This window comes from Diorhabda sublineata, chromosome 2 (assembly GCF_026230105.1).
Source record: "Diorhabda sublineata isolate icDioSubl1.1 chromosome 2, icDioSubl1.1, whole genome shotgun sequence".
NCBI classification, from domain to species: Eukaryota; Metazoa; Arthropoda; class Insecta; order Coleoptera; family Chrysomelidae; genus Diorhabda; species Diorhabda sublineata.
The window spans coordinates 42,523,131-42,540,801 of record NC_079475.1 but is presented as its reverse complement, the minus strand read 5'-3'; the positions used below and the strand labels follow the sequence as shown (position 1 = coordinate 42,540,801).

Below are 17,671 nucleotides of genomic sequence, written 5' to 3'. Positions count from 1 at the left end.
CATTTATCAATTAGGAGAATCATGTTAATTAATTTTCTTTCAAAAAAAAAGGTTGCGCATTTTGAATTTTTACGCCGAAATAATAGTTTACTCGTTTTTTCAAAATATTGAAATTTTGTTTGTTTTTTGGAAAGAATTCATCGAATTTTATGTCAAACCAAAAAAAAAAATTACCAGTTTCTGTATTAAAATAATTAAAAGGTACCGCATTTCACGAATTGTTCGTCATATTCTCGAGAATTCATCTATAACACAATTAATTCGAAGAATAATGTTGAGTTTCTTTGAAAAAAAAAAGGTTGCGCATTTTGAATTTTTACACTGAAATAATATACTGTTTACTCGTTTTCTTTTTTTCGACTTACCTGCAATGGGTGGTCCGACAAGAGAAGCGATTCCTTGGAAAAGTAACAACAAACCGAAAGCGTTGGTTAGACTTTCGATACCCAATAGATCGACAAGAATAACCGAAGTAAGACCGACGTAAGCGCCCGCCGTAAAACCGAATACGGCGCTGTAAATCGCTAGAGTATAAAAAGTACTACAAAAGGCACTAGCTAGAGTGGCTGAAATCGAAAATATAAATTTTTTAATCGACATTAAAAACGTTAAAAAACTTACCAGCCCCACATATGGTGAGGCTCCAATTATATATGTACAGCCTGTTGATCCACGGTTTATCCGAAATATATCCCAATACGATCCTACCTACGGTATTGGCGCCACCTATTATCGAAATTAGCATACCGGCTTCGTCGATAGTCATTTTCAATTCTTTAGCTTTCGGTACGAGGTATACGTAAGGTACGTTGAAACCTATACTGGTCAATAAATTACTCAAAGAAAACAATAAGAATATTACATCGCGCATAAGTGAACAATTCAACATTTCCCGTACCTGAAAATAATTTTCTCCTTGATCGAAAATCGATAATGGAAAATTGTCAAATTAAATTATTTACCTCGTCACTACACGGAATACAACCGCACAATTTTCGGGATTCGATTTCGTTATGTTTGCTATACGTTGCCGACGAGGGACGTTCCATAAATTCACCTTCTTCACCTCTTCTTAAACTCAATCTATACGATAATAATAATAAGTCAACCATCGATACATAGATGGCGTCGCTAATGTCGAATGTTTCAAATTCCTGTATTGGAAAGTCGTTGACGCGATTGGTTAATAGCCTCGAGCTTAGAAATTAATGGCGGCTCCAATGAGACAAGCGCGCGAAATGATCCAACAATGTTATTGAGATATGAATTAAAATTATAAAAAAATTTATGAAGGAAAAAATGAAATTACGATAAGAGACGATGTTTAAGTAAAATAGAACGTAAGCAAATTCAAATTTGATATGTTTTGTTTACATTCGCGATACCACATGACAGGAAAGACCGCCATTAATTTCTTTAAAATAGGGAGTAGAAAAGGACGCAGAGTTCTCTCTCTTACACATGGGTATTATAGTTCGCGTCTAGACTTTTCTATACAGGGAGTTCACGAATGTTGTTTGTACGTAAAAAATGCAAAAAAGGTATCGAAAGTTTAGAAAAACTTTGTAATTCGTAAATGGAGGGGTTTTAAATGAACAATCACGTTATTCATGGACTCGCTTGTTAAATTACTGCAAAATAAAACCATGCAATGAAAAATGTAAGTCAAAGATACAATATTGAAATAGAAGACATGATACGGTGGAAAATACGACGTTAGCTTACCCCATAATTGATAATCTAGTTTTAGTTAACGAACGCAAACACGCTACTAATAATGATACGCAAGAAACCCATATGGGGCAACTGCAATTATACAAAAATAATACGTCAGGAAAAAAAATCATTATTTTCATTATATTTAAGTACAGGAAAATTTTTAATTTCGAATAAATTCAAATACTTGTTTACGCAAACCATGTATATATAGGGTGTTCAAATTTAGAGGTGAGATTTTGTTTTAATGCGAAAAAACTTTTTTAAAAAAGATTTTTTCAAAAACCCCAGAGAAGTAAGGAATTTACGAAAAAAATGTTTGTTATACGAGGTCTGAATAATAAATATTCAATAAGTATGTTAGAAATTACAGCTTTCAAATCCATTTTCTAATAATGGTCTATATATCGTTAAAAAAATCCGTTATTAGTTCGAGGTTGATACTCGTACGTCGTCGTGACCTTCCCTAATAAATTAATTTTGTAGTTCTTCTGGTCAATAGAAGGTGGAGCCGTGAGGTATTTCATTTAAAAATCCCTGTATAGGGAGTCTGGATACGAGCAGTTCACGCTATTGGCTAAGAATTAATGGCGGCTCAAATAAGAGAAACACGTGGCCTGTTGAAATGATTGCACAATATTATTGACTATTGAGATATATGTATATTCAAACTATAAAAGTTTCATGAAAGTAATAAAATTGCTAGACATAAATAACGAAATTACAAATAATGACGACTCAAATGCAAATTTCGTACGTTTTGTTTACATTCGCGATACCATATGACAGGAAGGACCGCCATTAATTTCTTCAAAGGAGCCAATAGAAAATGACGCATAATTCTTTCTCTCTCTTACACGCGGATTTTATAGCTCGTATTCAGACTTTTATATACAAGGAGTTTATTTAATTCAAATTAACGATACAAAAAGTCAAAGTTTTAATACTGAACTTGATATTATGTATTTTTAATAAAATAATCTGATATATATATATACTTATCAAAAGATTTAGAAGAGGAAAATTCCTTTAAAAAACAATTTATCTGTTTATTAGCAATAGAGACGAGAATAGTCAAGTATACGAGGTTAATTCGATAAATAAAAATATCGAATATATACGAGTGGCGTACGAAAATTTTCGAAACTTACTTGGATCTATACGACGGTATATTCATCAAGCTCCCTTGATAAAATATATCGGGTCTATCGAGAGGTCCGTGTTTTCTCCAATTTTGACTACCGAAATGATAATATTGCCTATATTTTCCTTCCGATTGCGTTAACATCGGTTGACTAAGGGCCAATCTATTTATATCACTTTGTAAATGTTTTTGGGACGAAGGTACGTTACCGTTAAGTTCGGTTTTCGTATTTTTCGGTAACGTAAAATGGGCAACGCTGTGCGGTCGATGCATATTACCATTTATCGTACCTATAATTTCATATTATATATAACAACGTCTCCCAATCTATACAAAAAATAATAATAATAATTCGAATTGCGTTTTTTCGTTATGCCTCACGTAATGAGTCGAATTTTGTATACGAGGTGTGTAAGCGAAGTAATGAGATTTTTTTTTTTTAATTCAATCGATAAACTTCGTTCATAGTCGGCCAAAATCGCGTGGAACGAGTAGACAGACATCGCGAATTCGCGTGTACGTGTCGGGACTTGAATTTTCATCATTTACCATACGTGTAAGACATCGAAACAGATATATACAAAGATAAAAATCGAAAATGACAAGCACGGAAGATGTTAAGGGACAAGTTCGCCCAATTGTAGTACAATTCGATCGCAGACATTGTGGAACGCCTTTAAGGCATCTCTAGGAAGCGTTAACTCAATTTACACACCTCGTATTATATCCCGTAAAAATACGTTACCGATTCCAAACTTTCAAAACCTACCATACCCTCCATACTGACCGTTATGATGCGGTACTCTACTGGTAATTTCATCAAAATCGTGATCCGAAATGTGTAAATCAACTTTGGCTTCCGACGATTTCAATTTCTTTCCTTTATCTCCATTATTATTTTCCAAAGGTCTGAACAACGCTCCGAACAATATACATTCCAAAACAATTCCGCCGATGATTAGAATGGATCCCCTCCAACCGTATTCCGATAATAATTTCGAGATGATCGGAGCGAAAAGGAAGGTTCCCAAACCGGAACCGCACACGGCTATTCCGGTAGCTAGGGATCGTTTCTTTTCGAAATAAGTGGTGACGCTGACGATGGCCGGAAGATAGATGAGACCGAAACCAGTTCCGGTACCGATGCCGATCGTTATACATAACGTAAGTACGTTTTCAGCGTAAAAAGATGCCACTAAACAAGCCGCTCCTAATATAGAACCGGCTATCGTGACTGCTCGACACCCGTATCGGTTAACGAAGTAACTAGATAACGGACCTGGAAAAATAATTCGATATATTGATGGATAATCGAATCGTATGTAAAAATTACCGGATCCGAGCGTTACGCCGACTAGAATTGAGAGAATCCACGATGTGAGACCTTTTCCTTCTTTAAAATATTCTAAAAATTCGTCGTAAAATATTCCAAACGAGTAAGTAACGCCGTCCGCTGTAACAACAAAAAATTTTAATAAAATCTCCTCAAATCAAATTTCTCCATATACCCCACCGCCACAGCTAGTCGTGGGTTGAGATATGGCGACACTGACGTGAATATGACACATTTGACATTGACATTTGGCATTGACATTTGACATTGACATTTGACATTTGACACTGACATTTGACACTGACATTTGACACTGACATTTGACACTGACATTTGACACTGACATTGACATTTGACATTGTTTTTTTATTTCAAAATTATCGAAATCGTCATCACCATTTTTTTTATATTCGCTTGGCATCATGGTCGCCATGACCTGAATAATTCGAATTTAATTTTAGAAAATTTTATAAATAGACGTAAACGGAGAACAAAGCAACAGATTATTTATACGTTAATAATAATTTATTCAAATCTTATCGGTAAAAAAGCGAAAACTAGATAAAACTTAGATAGAACGAACGAAAAGCGTTGCCACTTCTATATAAGCGAGTATGACATATTTGTTATATACAATCGTGGGTGTTTCCACACTCTTATCAAATATTCAATTCGAACTACTGTTAACGTATGTTATTATTAAATTACGTATCGGTTTTGCAATATTTTCCAATATAAAATTACACAAGTTTAGATAAATAAACGTTTTCGAAACTATTCAATTTCGAAAAATACGACGAAACGATAAGTTTAATCAGGGGCGGCTTTGAATGAACGCCGTATTAGTGTTCTGCGCGCTCTTTTCATTATCTACGATAAACTTCGTTATAATTGAATTTAATTGAAGAAAATCCCTGTATAAACAACAAAAATAAACAGAAATCATCGGGTAGCAAGGCCAATGACTCATCGATTCGATGTTATGACTATTCAAAAACGTTCTACGTTCCTCTAATGAAACGTTCAACTCATCGAGTACGTTCACCATTAAAAATGTCAAATGTCAATGTCACATTCGACATATCTCGCAACTAAACCATCGAATTCATGTCAAATGTCAGTTGTAACAAGAATATGCGTTAGTTTGTTTATATTTTGTTGACGAAAACATCGAAATTCGTATTTATGATTGCGTCATTAGATGCAACTCTAAATGAATATCGAGTTAGTCGATATATCACAGATTTTTATCCCAAGCCGCCGTGCCAGTGAATTCTAATGATTTAAAATAATTACAAATCGGTTAGAAATACTAAAATTGTCTAAAAACCCGGTGGAAGATCTGACAACAGCGTAGAAATGTCGTGGAACGATTCAGTCTTTGTCGCCAGTTCTTTTTATCGTCGAACGATGATTCACGATTTTGTTTTTTCAATTCCAACATTATTCTATTGTAAGATAAACGAATCGCTAAAAGTCGAGAACGGCCGGACCGATTTGGTTAATTTTGGACTCGAATTATTCGGGGTTCAAGTCCAGAGAAGATTTAAACGTTTAATAAATATGAAAACGCTCGGAATTAAATACAAATACACACGTCACAAATTAGAACGCGGGCCTTTTGAACGTTTACAATTTCCGGTTCGTCTGGACTTTGCGATGACTATAAATAAATCGCAAGGCCGATCGTCGAACGTTTACTTGGGAGTATTTCGGAAAAAATTCGTTTTCTAAATGTAATTAATCGAACCCGGCCGGCGTAGATGAAAAGTTCATTGATAATGATTATTGCAATTGGCGCAAATTCAATGTTCAACTATGATAAATTCGTCGAGGCGGCTTCTTGTTATTAATCCGACGATTCCGGTTATTTAGTATTCGGTGATTAAATGTACTTGAACTCGATCTTTTTTATGTGTTGCACTTGTTCTAATTTAATTACGGTTGAATTGGTTAAAAAAAAATAACAATGCGTATTATCGAATTAGATGTTTAGTAAATTACGACCTAATTTAAAATACTTATTCATTACTCACGAGATAATTCAATTGATATCTTAAGCGGAACTTTTAATTTATTTGAGAAAATTTGTCACGTCGAGTCGATAAAAAATTTTGTTTATAAATACCACCGAGGAATAAATCAATCGATTGACCAAATCCCATAAGAGTACATAGTTCATCGATATTTTTGGTTATTATCAATAAATATTAGTTTAATAACAAAAATATTTTCAAAAAAGGCATAAAGAGAAATATTAAACTTTGTCTATGGCTGTAGCAACACGTTGTAAAAAATTTTATGGTTTTTGGCAATTTTTCCAAACAAACTAACCTCGTAGAAGGTTTTGTCGACTGAAACTAAACTAAATCGCGCGTGCCGGATCTCTAGAAGCTACGTAGCTCGCCTGAGATCTGAGCGTTCGTTGCTCCGAGACACTAGGATTCAAAACGCATCGCCCGGGTTCGTGTAAACGTATTGGTTTTTCCTAAAACGTGGTCTAAAGGGCGTTTATTCTAGGATCGAGGTAACGTAATGATAAAAATGCGATAACTACTAAAATTTACTACATAGACACAAATACCAAACAAAACAATACACAGAAAATAATAAACGAAACGAAAAACTGAACTAAACCGCGCGTGTCGACTCTCTAGAAGCTTCGTAGCTCGCCTGAGATCTGAGCGTTCGTTGCTCCGAGACACTAGGATTCAAAACGCATCGCCCGGGTTCGTTTAAACGTATTGGTTTTTCCTAAAACGTGGTCTAAAGGGCGTTTATTCTAGGATCGAGGTAACAAAACGATAAAAATGCGATAATTAATCAAACTTACCACATAGACACAAATACCAAACAAAACAATACACAGAAAATAATAAACGAAACGAAAAACTGGACTAAACCGCGCGTGTCGACTCTCTAGAAGCTGCGTAGCTCGCCTGAGATCTGAGCGTTCGTTGCTCCGAGACACTAGGATTCAAAACGCATCGCCCGGGTTCGTCTAAACGTATTGGTTTTTCCTAAAACGTGGTCTAAAGGGCGTTTATTCTAGAATCGAGGTAACAAAACGATAAAAATGCGATAATTAATCAAACTTACCACATAGACACAAATACCAAACAAAACAATACACAAAAAATAATAAACGAAACGAAAAACTAAACTAAATCGCGCGTGCCAGATCTCTAGAAGCTACGTAGCTCGCCTGAGATCTGAGCGTTCGTTGCTGCGAGACACTAGGATTCAAAACGCATCGCCCGGGTTCGTCTAAACGTATTGGTTTTTCCTAAAACGTGTATCTGGTATATTTGGGAGGATTGATTTAATTGCGTGCTATTAGGACATCAAGAAGATGATAAAAGAAAGGATTTTATCGGTTTCTAGGAATAATTTGGGGTAATATAAGGAATAGATTCCCTAGGAGGATCGTTTATGCCCCATGGTGCATCCAGCTCCTCGACAACACGAACCTAAAGAGAAGACTGAAGAGCACGAAACCTTTTGAGTTAGTTATTCAAGTGTTTAGTGTAAAAACAGAGGCGAATTTTACATATTAGTGTTAGTGTAGACAATAGCTACGAACTTCAGTTAAATAACCCCCCCACCGTTTTAGATCGCCGCGATTACGTCATATTAAGTTATGGAAAGAGCGTTCAGAACACGTTTGTGCAACTTATTCCCGCAGATCTATATTTCAAGAAGCAATTGATGCTTGGAGGTCAATCGAAATCGAAAAAAATACTTCGACGATTCAAAAACTTGAGGAACGACCCTCGTATAATTGTTACGAACGATTCAAAAATGAATGGATTCGATCTGCCGAAATTATTTGGTGAAAATTACGACACTTACTGACTACGTGTATCATGAATGATCCAAAAACGACCACCCATCCCCAACCGCCGTCGGGAGGAGGTGGCAATTCACTGTCTTCGTCTTCATCTCTCCGTTTTGAAGAATGAATAGACATATTATAATCCCACTGTAAAGAAAAATAATAATAATAATTTTTTTTTGTTTACGTTGTATATATCACGTGACGACTCGATATATCGGTAACCTTGATATGTTGAAGGTTCATAATAAACAAAGAAATATAAAAATTGCATTACTAAAGCTTTTTTTTTATTAGTTTTCGATGTTTTTGTAAAAATTGAGCGAAAGTGCAATTGATAATAGTATATATATTGTGTTATTACATACAGGGTGGATGCAAAAACGCAGAACAACTGTCAAAAACCGTTCAGAGACGACATCTTGTAGTGTCTAGTTTTATTACTAATTTGGTTATTTGGTATTATTTATTTCGTTTAATATAATCGTTCATGAGAATAAATAGACTGGTTGTTCGAAAATTTTTGATGATATCGGAGCTAATATGAATAATAAAAGCTTCACGTTAACACCATATGTCAAGCAGCCATATTAGTTTCAATACTGTCACAAAATGGAAACCGTTGTTCGCGAAGTATATTTATAATTAACCGAAATAAACGTGGTACCCCGTATCGAGGATTATCGAACATTTTTGGGAAAAGTTACTGGAGCTAAAAGGAGATTACGTTGTTTCAAAATTTTTGTGTTGTCTTTGTTGTACCGGGGTATTTCTGGAAACGTCCTCGTAATATCATTGAATCAATCATTGACTGACTAGTGAGAATAACGATTTTCATTAGAACGAATCTGTAAACGAGAACTACACGAATTGTAGCAAAAACAACTGCACAAAGGGTACGGTATACGGGGTGTCCCACGAGAGTTAAAACTATCTGTATATGTGGCGAAATGCCACCTGCATCTCTAAAAATTTAATATCTGGATAACGGTGAGGTTTAGATATAGGAAAGTATATACGAATTTTTTAGTTCCGAATGCATTAAAATACAAAAAACCGGGTGGTTCTATTTGAAAAAAATAAAAAAATTTCATATTTATGAAGTTAAACTTTGAACACTTTTTATACACACCCCGTATAAAATGAAAAACTTTTCAACATAGATTCTAATATGTCTGACCTTGATCAAAACAACCGAATAAAAACCATTTTCATATCTTTGAGGGTATCTTCGTAAAAAAATAATTTATAAGGGTCTGCAACGGTTAAATTTTTTTACAAAAAAATTAATAACTCAAAAAGTATGCATTTTTGGAAAAAAGTTTCCAGACAAAAGTTTACTCAAATTTTACGTAGATTTTAAAAATGTATTAATATACAGGGTGTTCTATTCAAAATAACAAAGTTACAGTAGAACCGGAAGTCGGCCATGTTTGAAAATATTTTAGTTAAAAAGATCGTATCCTAAAACCCAAACGTAGAAATTTTCATAATTTTCCTATAAGTATTTAGCCATATATATACAGATAGTTTTTCAACTCGTCGTGAGACACCCTGTACAATGCATTCTAAAGAATTGGTATCGTTTAATCTTGTGAACTGTCACATTTACTTTCAAAAAAGCGTTTCCTGTTACGTAAGTTCACGTTTCATTGATCTCCATTAGCCTGCACGCTCGCCGGATCTATCGCCATGCGACTCGAAGGAAATATACGATATATCATAAGACAATTTGAAAAAATTGAAATTCATGATATCCAATTTACAAAATGATTGTTTTAATGTTATATATTCCATAAATTAATGCGTTTCGAAATATTTTTGCGCCACCGTGTATTATAAAACATATTTTTTCATTAAAATCATAATTTATTTGTCAATAAATGATTGTTAATACGAGTTTGGAATTTTTAATTCAAATACCGTTGCATTCCAAAAATAATTTACGTAGTCACGGCCTTGCGTTGCTGTCTGATCGTCAGATGTAGGATACTTTCGAATTGTGAGGTTATGTCATTACGTTTTGTTGATATCGGAAACAGAATATGATAATTTTGTCATCAGAAAATCAGATTTTAATGAGACAAATTAAGTTTAGATTATTTTGATTTCGTTTTATCAATAAGTACTATAAATATAGATAAATAGATTTGAAATATAAAAAAAAATTGTATTCCACGTGAAGCTGATGATAAACGAGGATTAAAATAGTAAGCTGAATGTCGCGTGGGACTTTTTACAAAAACACAGCCAATTTGTTGGTGCAATAACGTGATTTTAAACAAGCAGCTCTATAGGAGCCATTATTATAAGAGAAATCGAAATATATTCTACAAAAAACAAATTTCCTAATATAAATGAATATGCTTAATCACCCGATTAAAAGTTTAAATACCATGACCTATCCTTACGCAAAAAAAAACGAATTTTCAAAATCGCACAGTGTCTATTTCAAGCTTAGCAACGGTTTGTTGATAAATTATTTCAAGAAGCAAAATGACCTTGAATTTAAAACGGTTCGTAACGAAAGTGCAAGTGAAAATATGTGATTAATCAACTACACAGTTTATCCAACGATTATGAACCAAACGACGAGTCCGGATTCATTTTTAAAAATCGTCGTAACAGTTAATAATTTGACAAGGAAATGCTGATAATTTCGTCCATTTTCCGAATGACAGTTGACAGGAGAATGATTGACGTAAAACGGAAAACTAAATTTTGTACAGCTCACAACTCAATTCCGCCATTGAAAACAGTGAAAGTACAAATTATCTTAGCTATAATAAACAAATTCCTAACCTCAAATTTTTTATTAATATTAATTAAAATGAGATTGCCCACACCAATTTCGTAAAAAGATAAAAAAAAAGAAGACGAAGAAAATTGTTTCCAAACGTGTTTTTTAAATATCTACGTACCAAAAAACTTTTATCAAATTTTTTTTATTTTAACCATAAAGTATATTCTCAAAACTTCTTCGAAATCTTTGATTGCAAATAACCGTTGAACTTTTTCTAATACCACCTGCGAAACACATGTCTACACGTCCTATAAAAATTTATTTATCTACCAAGCTACATATTTTCGTTTATGGCCCCTTTTTATGTGAACTAAAAAAACTTTTTGTTCATGTTTATAACAGACATTCATATAAGTTATATAAATTATAAATAAAAAATAAATACTAACCTCAATAAATGAAATAAAAGTTTAAAATAAGAGCATTAATACGGAAATATCACAATCAACAATAAACACGAGGTAAGTACACTTCGTAAAACAAAAAACAAAACAAAACAATCATAAAAACACCAAAACCGAATACAACTATAAATATATATTCTAAACACAAATTCCCAGTACGATATACACACGTGGGAATAAAGAGATGTGTTTTAAAATAACCCGTAGTGAATTACGCCGAGTGTACTTCGACACTGAAACAAATCCGACTGTCCACTTTTCGAAAACGCGTGGTGCGACAGCGACGAGAACTTTGGCAAACAGAATTAATATTGTTTTAAGATTATGTACAATTTTCTATAGATAAGAGACTAATTTATCCCCACCGCATATTTAGTCAACTGTATCAAGAAATATGTCGTTTTGTATTTTTTATAATTTTGTGTTAAGAATGGACGTTCAAAGTTAAAATAAAACGACAATGAATTACGTCATTATACATCAGATAAACAATGACCTGGCTAACCTTCACTTACTAACATACTAAAACCACTTTTTGAGACCGTAACATTTAAAATAGTATTATCTAACGAATATTCTTATTTATGACTATACTTGTATCAAAATAAGGAAGAATTAACCATTTTATTTTTAAATAGAATGTACCATGGCAATAAGCATACCTCTAGGGTCATTTTTACGTCCCGTCGTTTCCTTAAAATCGTTGAATACCACTAAGCGCAGTTGCCGGATTGTATTATAAATCTCTAGATTTAACGAAATTAAAATATTTCTTTATATTTTTACTATACAAAATATACAGTTTATTAACAATACATTCTAAAATGTAATTTAGATGAATATTTTAGTTTCCATAGACTTCGGGGAGAAACATTTTGACAATTACAAAATGGGAATGTTTAGAAAATCATCAACAACCGAAGGTAATCGTGTCATAAAAGTCAAGGAACTATTGAATTTAACCTTGCATTATGTTTAAAATAGAATGTGGAAAATGTAGCCTATTTTTACGTTCTATAATTGTTATTTTAGAGGTTAATATAAAAAAAAGCGATTGAAACGGATTTAATCGATAAAAACTGCGTTTTATTATCTGCTATTTCGAGTTCAATCACTTCGTACCGTCGATTCTTTAGTTTTTTTTTCAATACTTATTCTACTATTCGTCATATTAAAAAAAAATGATGATTCCAACTGACGTACCATTTGAGTTCTTCTTTTTCATATTTTCCCTCCAATATGATCTATTACGTCTGCCGTTCGTAGCTATAGAAAAGAGTCACATCCGTTTGCGTTTGTCACGCGATTTTGACATGTGACGTTAGGTTATTTTTTTTATTATTTGTTTGTTTATAGTAATTTTTTGCATTTCCTTGTATTCTCTTCGTTATTTTCCGTAATATCGTCAATAAATAAACGGATTACGAACAAAAATATTACGAAAACAAAAAACAGTAACGTCAAGTTAATAAATAAGGCGTAGAATTTGTTACGAACGTCGAACGTCATCGGCGAACGGCAACGGGAAGTCAAGTTAATGAATCGGCTTGAAATATGTACCAAAATCTAAGACAATAACCAATAAATAACCTACGACATATAAAAAATTTACCACACGCTGTATATTTAACGACCTTGGGTTATTTTTGTTTACGTATCTTCTGTAAAGAACTATGGACTTAATAAACATCGTAATCATTTATTTACTTGAATAACAAAAATCGTCTTTGTTTACCAAGTTATTTAAATCAAGATTTTATACCCATTTATATAGATAAGAAATTATCTTGTCTTTCACGATACGGTTGGAATAAATATTTGATGACAAGCTAAACGTTTATATTCACATACATTTTGAAATTTATTTACTCTTCAAGTTACATTGATGTTGAGTTGAGTTTTTATTTATATTATAGAGATTTTATAAAAACAAAACTATTTTCAATACCGTTAATTACGAATGACAAAGTCAATTTGTAGATACACCACGAAAAACGTTCCATCCCACATCCCCCTCCTAAATTTTGGGGGAAAATCACTAAGTTGGTAACTCTGACAACCATCTACGTATCACTGTGTCTACTCTATTCTGATTGGATTGCTATGACGTTAAGTTAAGTGATGGAGACAGGGCAAAATGTATATATGAGAAGTTTCGACAAATATCATGCAAAAAAAGAGTAGAAATGTGAAAAAATTAAAGTAAGACATGTGTATAGTCCTAAAAATTTACGAGATTTAACACAATTCTTTTAAAATCTATTTATCGAAGACGACAAATAGTAAAACATATTCACGCATAGTGCACGTGATCGAAGCCGAGCATGTAACAGGACCGCACTTCGCACTTAAGGAATAATTTGCGGTTTCATACAGCAAAGTTTGGAATAGATAAAAAGTGGACGGTCAAAATATGGAACACACTCATTTGAAAACCAGGTAATAATAATATTTTTTCTATTTTCCTCGCGAAATTTCTCAATTTTTCTAAGGTACTCCTGTCTTCACACAACTATTTACGCTTTTTCCAATAATAAACTATTTCTTTCTCATTTTTTCCATAAATTATAAAATGTTGATATTTTCATTAACTACTTTTAGCACTTTATCCGCTGTAGGTAACATATTTTGAAACAAAAAATTGAAAATCGAAATCATCGATTGAATTGTTAATTTTTTCTTGATGGATACAGAATTACGCAACATACAAATATAAACAATTTAAATGCAGTACGATAATACGATGCCGTCCCTGTACTACACCTCATCTAACTGCTTTAACAAAGCGATATGGCGTTCGCCCCTCCCACGCGGTATAATATGGCGCCACTGATCTAGACCAATAACGACACGTTTCTCCCGGGATGTTCACGTGATGATCACGCACCAATCATTACTTTGATAAAACGCTAAAAAATTATAATTAATATTGTAAATTTTTAAAATTTTTGATTTGTAATACATTTTGTAATTACTACTTCATTTAATCATTAATCAGATACAAAAATCACTTGACAGGTGACTTGTTTCGACAAGGGTTTAGTTTAAATGTAATCTGATAATCACCCTTCTTTATAATCATAATAATATGAAATATATCTAATCGATAATTAAATTTATTAATTGTTATATTTTCGATATTCCTGGTTTTTTTTTCACGCGAGATAACAACGATTAAATAGGTCAAACTGTTTACTCTTTTCGTGAATAACAAAGTTCCCTTACCTCTAAACGCATAAAATTAAAAATCTATTTTAAAAACGTCAACGATCAAAAGTCTCCTATCCGTTTTCCACACAGCACTCATCGTGGTATACAAAATTTATACGTGAACGACACCACAACAGAAAAACGGTATTTCTTTTATTAACACGTATGATTTTGCTATCTTTCATCCGTCTGGTATTCAAAATACAGGTTAATTTGGCAAGTGTGTGTTTATACGGAAAATCTCAACAACTCGCGGCCAGGTCTTCTAATATAAACATTAGTACGGAGGCAAAGCGGACGTTTTCGCAATATCGGAAACTACTTTAAAATATAAATAATTGAATCGTTTTTTTTTAAACGGGCGTGAGTTCAAGAAAGTAAACAAAAAAAAAATGTTATATTTTATTTGAAATATTTTTTAAAAAATGTCAACATGTAAAATAATTCAATTTACAACACGAATAAAAATTTTACACTATAAAGAGATAAAATTTCAAGGAAAATTTTTATTTTTATTCTAAGACAATGTTTGAAATCCAATTAACAAATAGTAAAATTACTTTAAATGAGTTTAAAATAGGAAAAAAAATCAAATATGAAGATTTGAGGTCATATTTCTGATTTGTGAGTCATCGTTGGTTTTTTTAACAACGAAATCGCTGGTAACCTCTAGAGATCTGTCTTCAATTGGCCAATCACAAATTTCTTCTTTCATCTTTGCAGTTTTTATAAGCATTCGACCTTTGTAAGCCTTGACTGAAAGTGGGGAGAGAGTATCTGCTTTTGTATTAGCCCATAAAAAGTTGTAATGTGTTTTTTCCTTCTATTTTTTTGCGATATACACGATTTTTTGTAAAGCCATTTCTCGATATTATCGGTATTATCAATTATTAAACCGCGATGAGTTGTGCCTCGGAACCTATAGGAGAATAAATTTTTGGTTTCAAATTGATTCTCGATCTCCTGACATTGGAGAAAATTTCCTTCTAAAATAAATTTTGCTTCAAAAATACCAGTAAAACTTTTCAAAATGTTCTGGATTTCGTTTGCTGGGCAAAACCAGGAAGAAATTATTATAGAATTCGACAATGCCAGTAACTAAAATTATTTATTTTAATGAAATTAAATAAATGTTTCATTTTCATTTCATTTTATTTTAAAATTTCGATAATTAAAAAAAAAACGTATCAATCTCCCATACTAATTACGGAATCGGTGTGCGCATCTGTATGTTCTTTCTCTATCTAAACATCAATTTGGAATAACAGCTGATGTTAGTGAACGTTATGATGCGCAGGCGCGTTACGTTCCCAATTTATCATACAATATTTCCGTTTAAGCGATACTGGATGTGCTCAATTTTCTGAAAAATCGTATCGAGATCCAATCGACTCGACAAAAACGACTCTATTTTCATGATGTCCTTATAACTTTTTACCGTGAGGATTTACAAGGACTCGCTATTATCGATAGTTTGCTTATTTTTCAATAGTAATAGACTTATAATACGAGGTAGGACATTATGAACAAACGAACAACAAAATGGTCGTAGGAACAAAATTAAAAAAAGTTGTTAGCCATTTTCATGCTAAAAGAAATGTATACAGGATGAATTAAAAATTCCACACAAACAAGTCGAAAATGATTAGTTTGGTTTCAAATTTAAAAGTCGAAATCTTTATGATTGATTACCGGCTATTCTGTAAGTTTAGTCGTTCAATAAGAGATGGCGTTATTAGTTTTCTCAATTAGATGAGGGCGAGGAATGACGTAAATCCGTTTATGTGATTTTAAAGCAAATTTTGTAATAGAAATCAGGCAAAAGGCGTTAGAGAATCAGTTTTTCGATGGGGATGTAAAAATTCGTAAATATTATAGCGTTTTTACCATTAATAATCAGTGGATATTGATTAAAATATGATTTTTTCCATAAATATTTCATTTAAACTTGATATAGATCAACATAATATATGAAATTTTTATAAGAGGAAAATTTCGTACACAAAAAAAGGCCTCTACACACGAATTGCATACAATATTTTTTCTACTAACGAACATTTTATTAATATACACAAGTTTAAATATATTTATTAATAGTTTGAACATCTTAATCAAAATTTGAAAGTAGAAAAATAAAAAAAAATGGCATCAACGCGACTTTGAACCTGGGACCACCCGCATATGAGCTTCGTAAACTAACCACGACCTTAATAACACACTTTTTCACGTACTAGTGTGTGAGAAAGTTTAATTGCATACTACGAGGTATATCCACAATTCAAGTTTTGCTTTTATGTCTATTAGCTGCACCCCGGACTTTGCTCCTAGTGACTTTTAAGACCCCAAAGTCTTTCAACGGTACAGAGAGAGAGAGAGAGAGAGAGAAAGAAATGCTTTGTTGTCAAACGACAAAAGCTCGTTAAAAATAAAATAAAATTTCAATATACAGAAAAAAAAATCACAATCAGTATAGCAAAAATTGAATCAGTATGTAAGTTTACACAGTAGAAGGCACTTTCCAGTAAATAAACCCTCAAATTATTGCGAAATAATAACGATTCGATATCAATCGGCAAATGATTGTGCATTTTTTTTTGTATTGTAAAGTATCGAGCCATTAACTAATTCTGAACGTGGAGTGGTTATATAGAGATCGTGCTCCGCGTTTGAATTGAAGAAACGTGAATAGGACTTAAGCAAAAACGTTTAGGGAAAGAGCAGCCAGAATTTCTCGAATCATTTAAATAAGCCCCCCTGTTGTTTATACTCCGAATAAATATCTAACAGCTCTCTTTTGTACATCGAACATTCGCTCAAATTATTCGTAAAGGAGCCGGTCCTGTCCGATGGTAACGGAATTCTAAAATTTGGCGAAAACGCGACATCTTCGATATACGTTGATTATACTCGGAATTAGTTCGATGTTTCGTTCTCCTCCATGCACCAGCGGCATGAATGTGACGACTTAGATGGCAGTGTCCGGTTAGATGAATGAAGGATGGGTTCCGGGCGTCCATTGGTGGGTTCGCCGATCCCACTCTGGCGATTGAATCCGCTTCGACGTCGTCTTTGTCGCCCGAGTGATAGCAGGCGGTTTATTTGTTTCGTTTCTCTATTTTCTAGAACTTTCGAGAATTTCTTTTGGGATATAAAGAGAATTTGCGTAGATATAAATAAATTAGTTAAGTGTAAGAGTGTTTATTAATAACAATATCAAGTTTTTAAC

General features: G+C 32.9%; 1 protein-coding gene across 4 annotated transcripts in view; it reads right to left on the bottom strand.

Annotated features, from left to right (window-relative positions):
• LOC130440756 (monocarboxylate transporter 12) overlaps positions 1-17,671 on the bottom strand; it is a 45,611-nt gene that overhangs the window by 6,923 nt on the left and 21,017 nt on the right. Inside the window, exons 1-8 of one of the 4 annotated variants that reach the window (XM_056774073.1) lie at positions 14,461-14,660; positions 8,046-8,175; positions 4,194-4,313; positions 3,630-4,139; positions 2,868-3,150; positions 963-1,083; positions 622-898; positions 366-566 (exon numbers count right to left, since the gene is read on the bottom strand). In XM_056774073.1, the coding sequence (XP_056630051.1) occupies positions 366-566; positions 622-898; positions 963-1,083; positions 2,868-3,150; positions 3,630-4,139; positions 4,194-4,313; positions 8,046-8,175; positions 14,461-14,472 (1,654 nt within the window). In that variant the 5' untranslated portion in view covers positions 14,473-14,660. Of the gene's footprint in view, positions 1-365; positions 567-621; positions 899-962; positions 1,084-2,867; positions 3,151-3,629; positions 4,140-4,193; positions 4,314-8,045; positions 8,176-11,220; positions 11,227-14,460; positions 14,661-17,671 lie in introns of those variants that run through there. The other 3 variants (XM_056774075.1, XM_056774077.1, XM_056774076.1) reach the window with 3 other exon arrangements.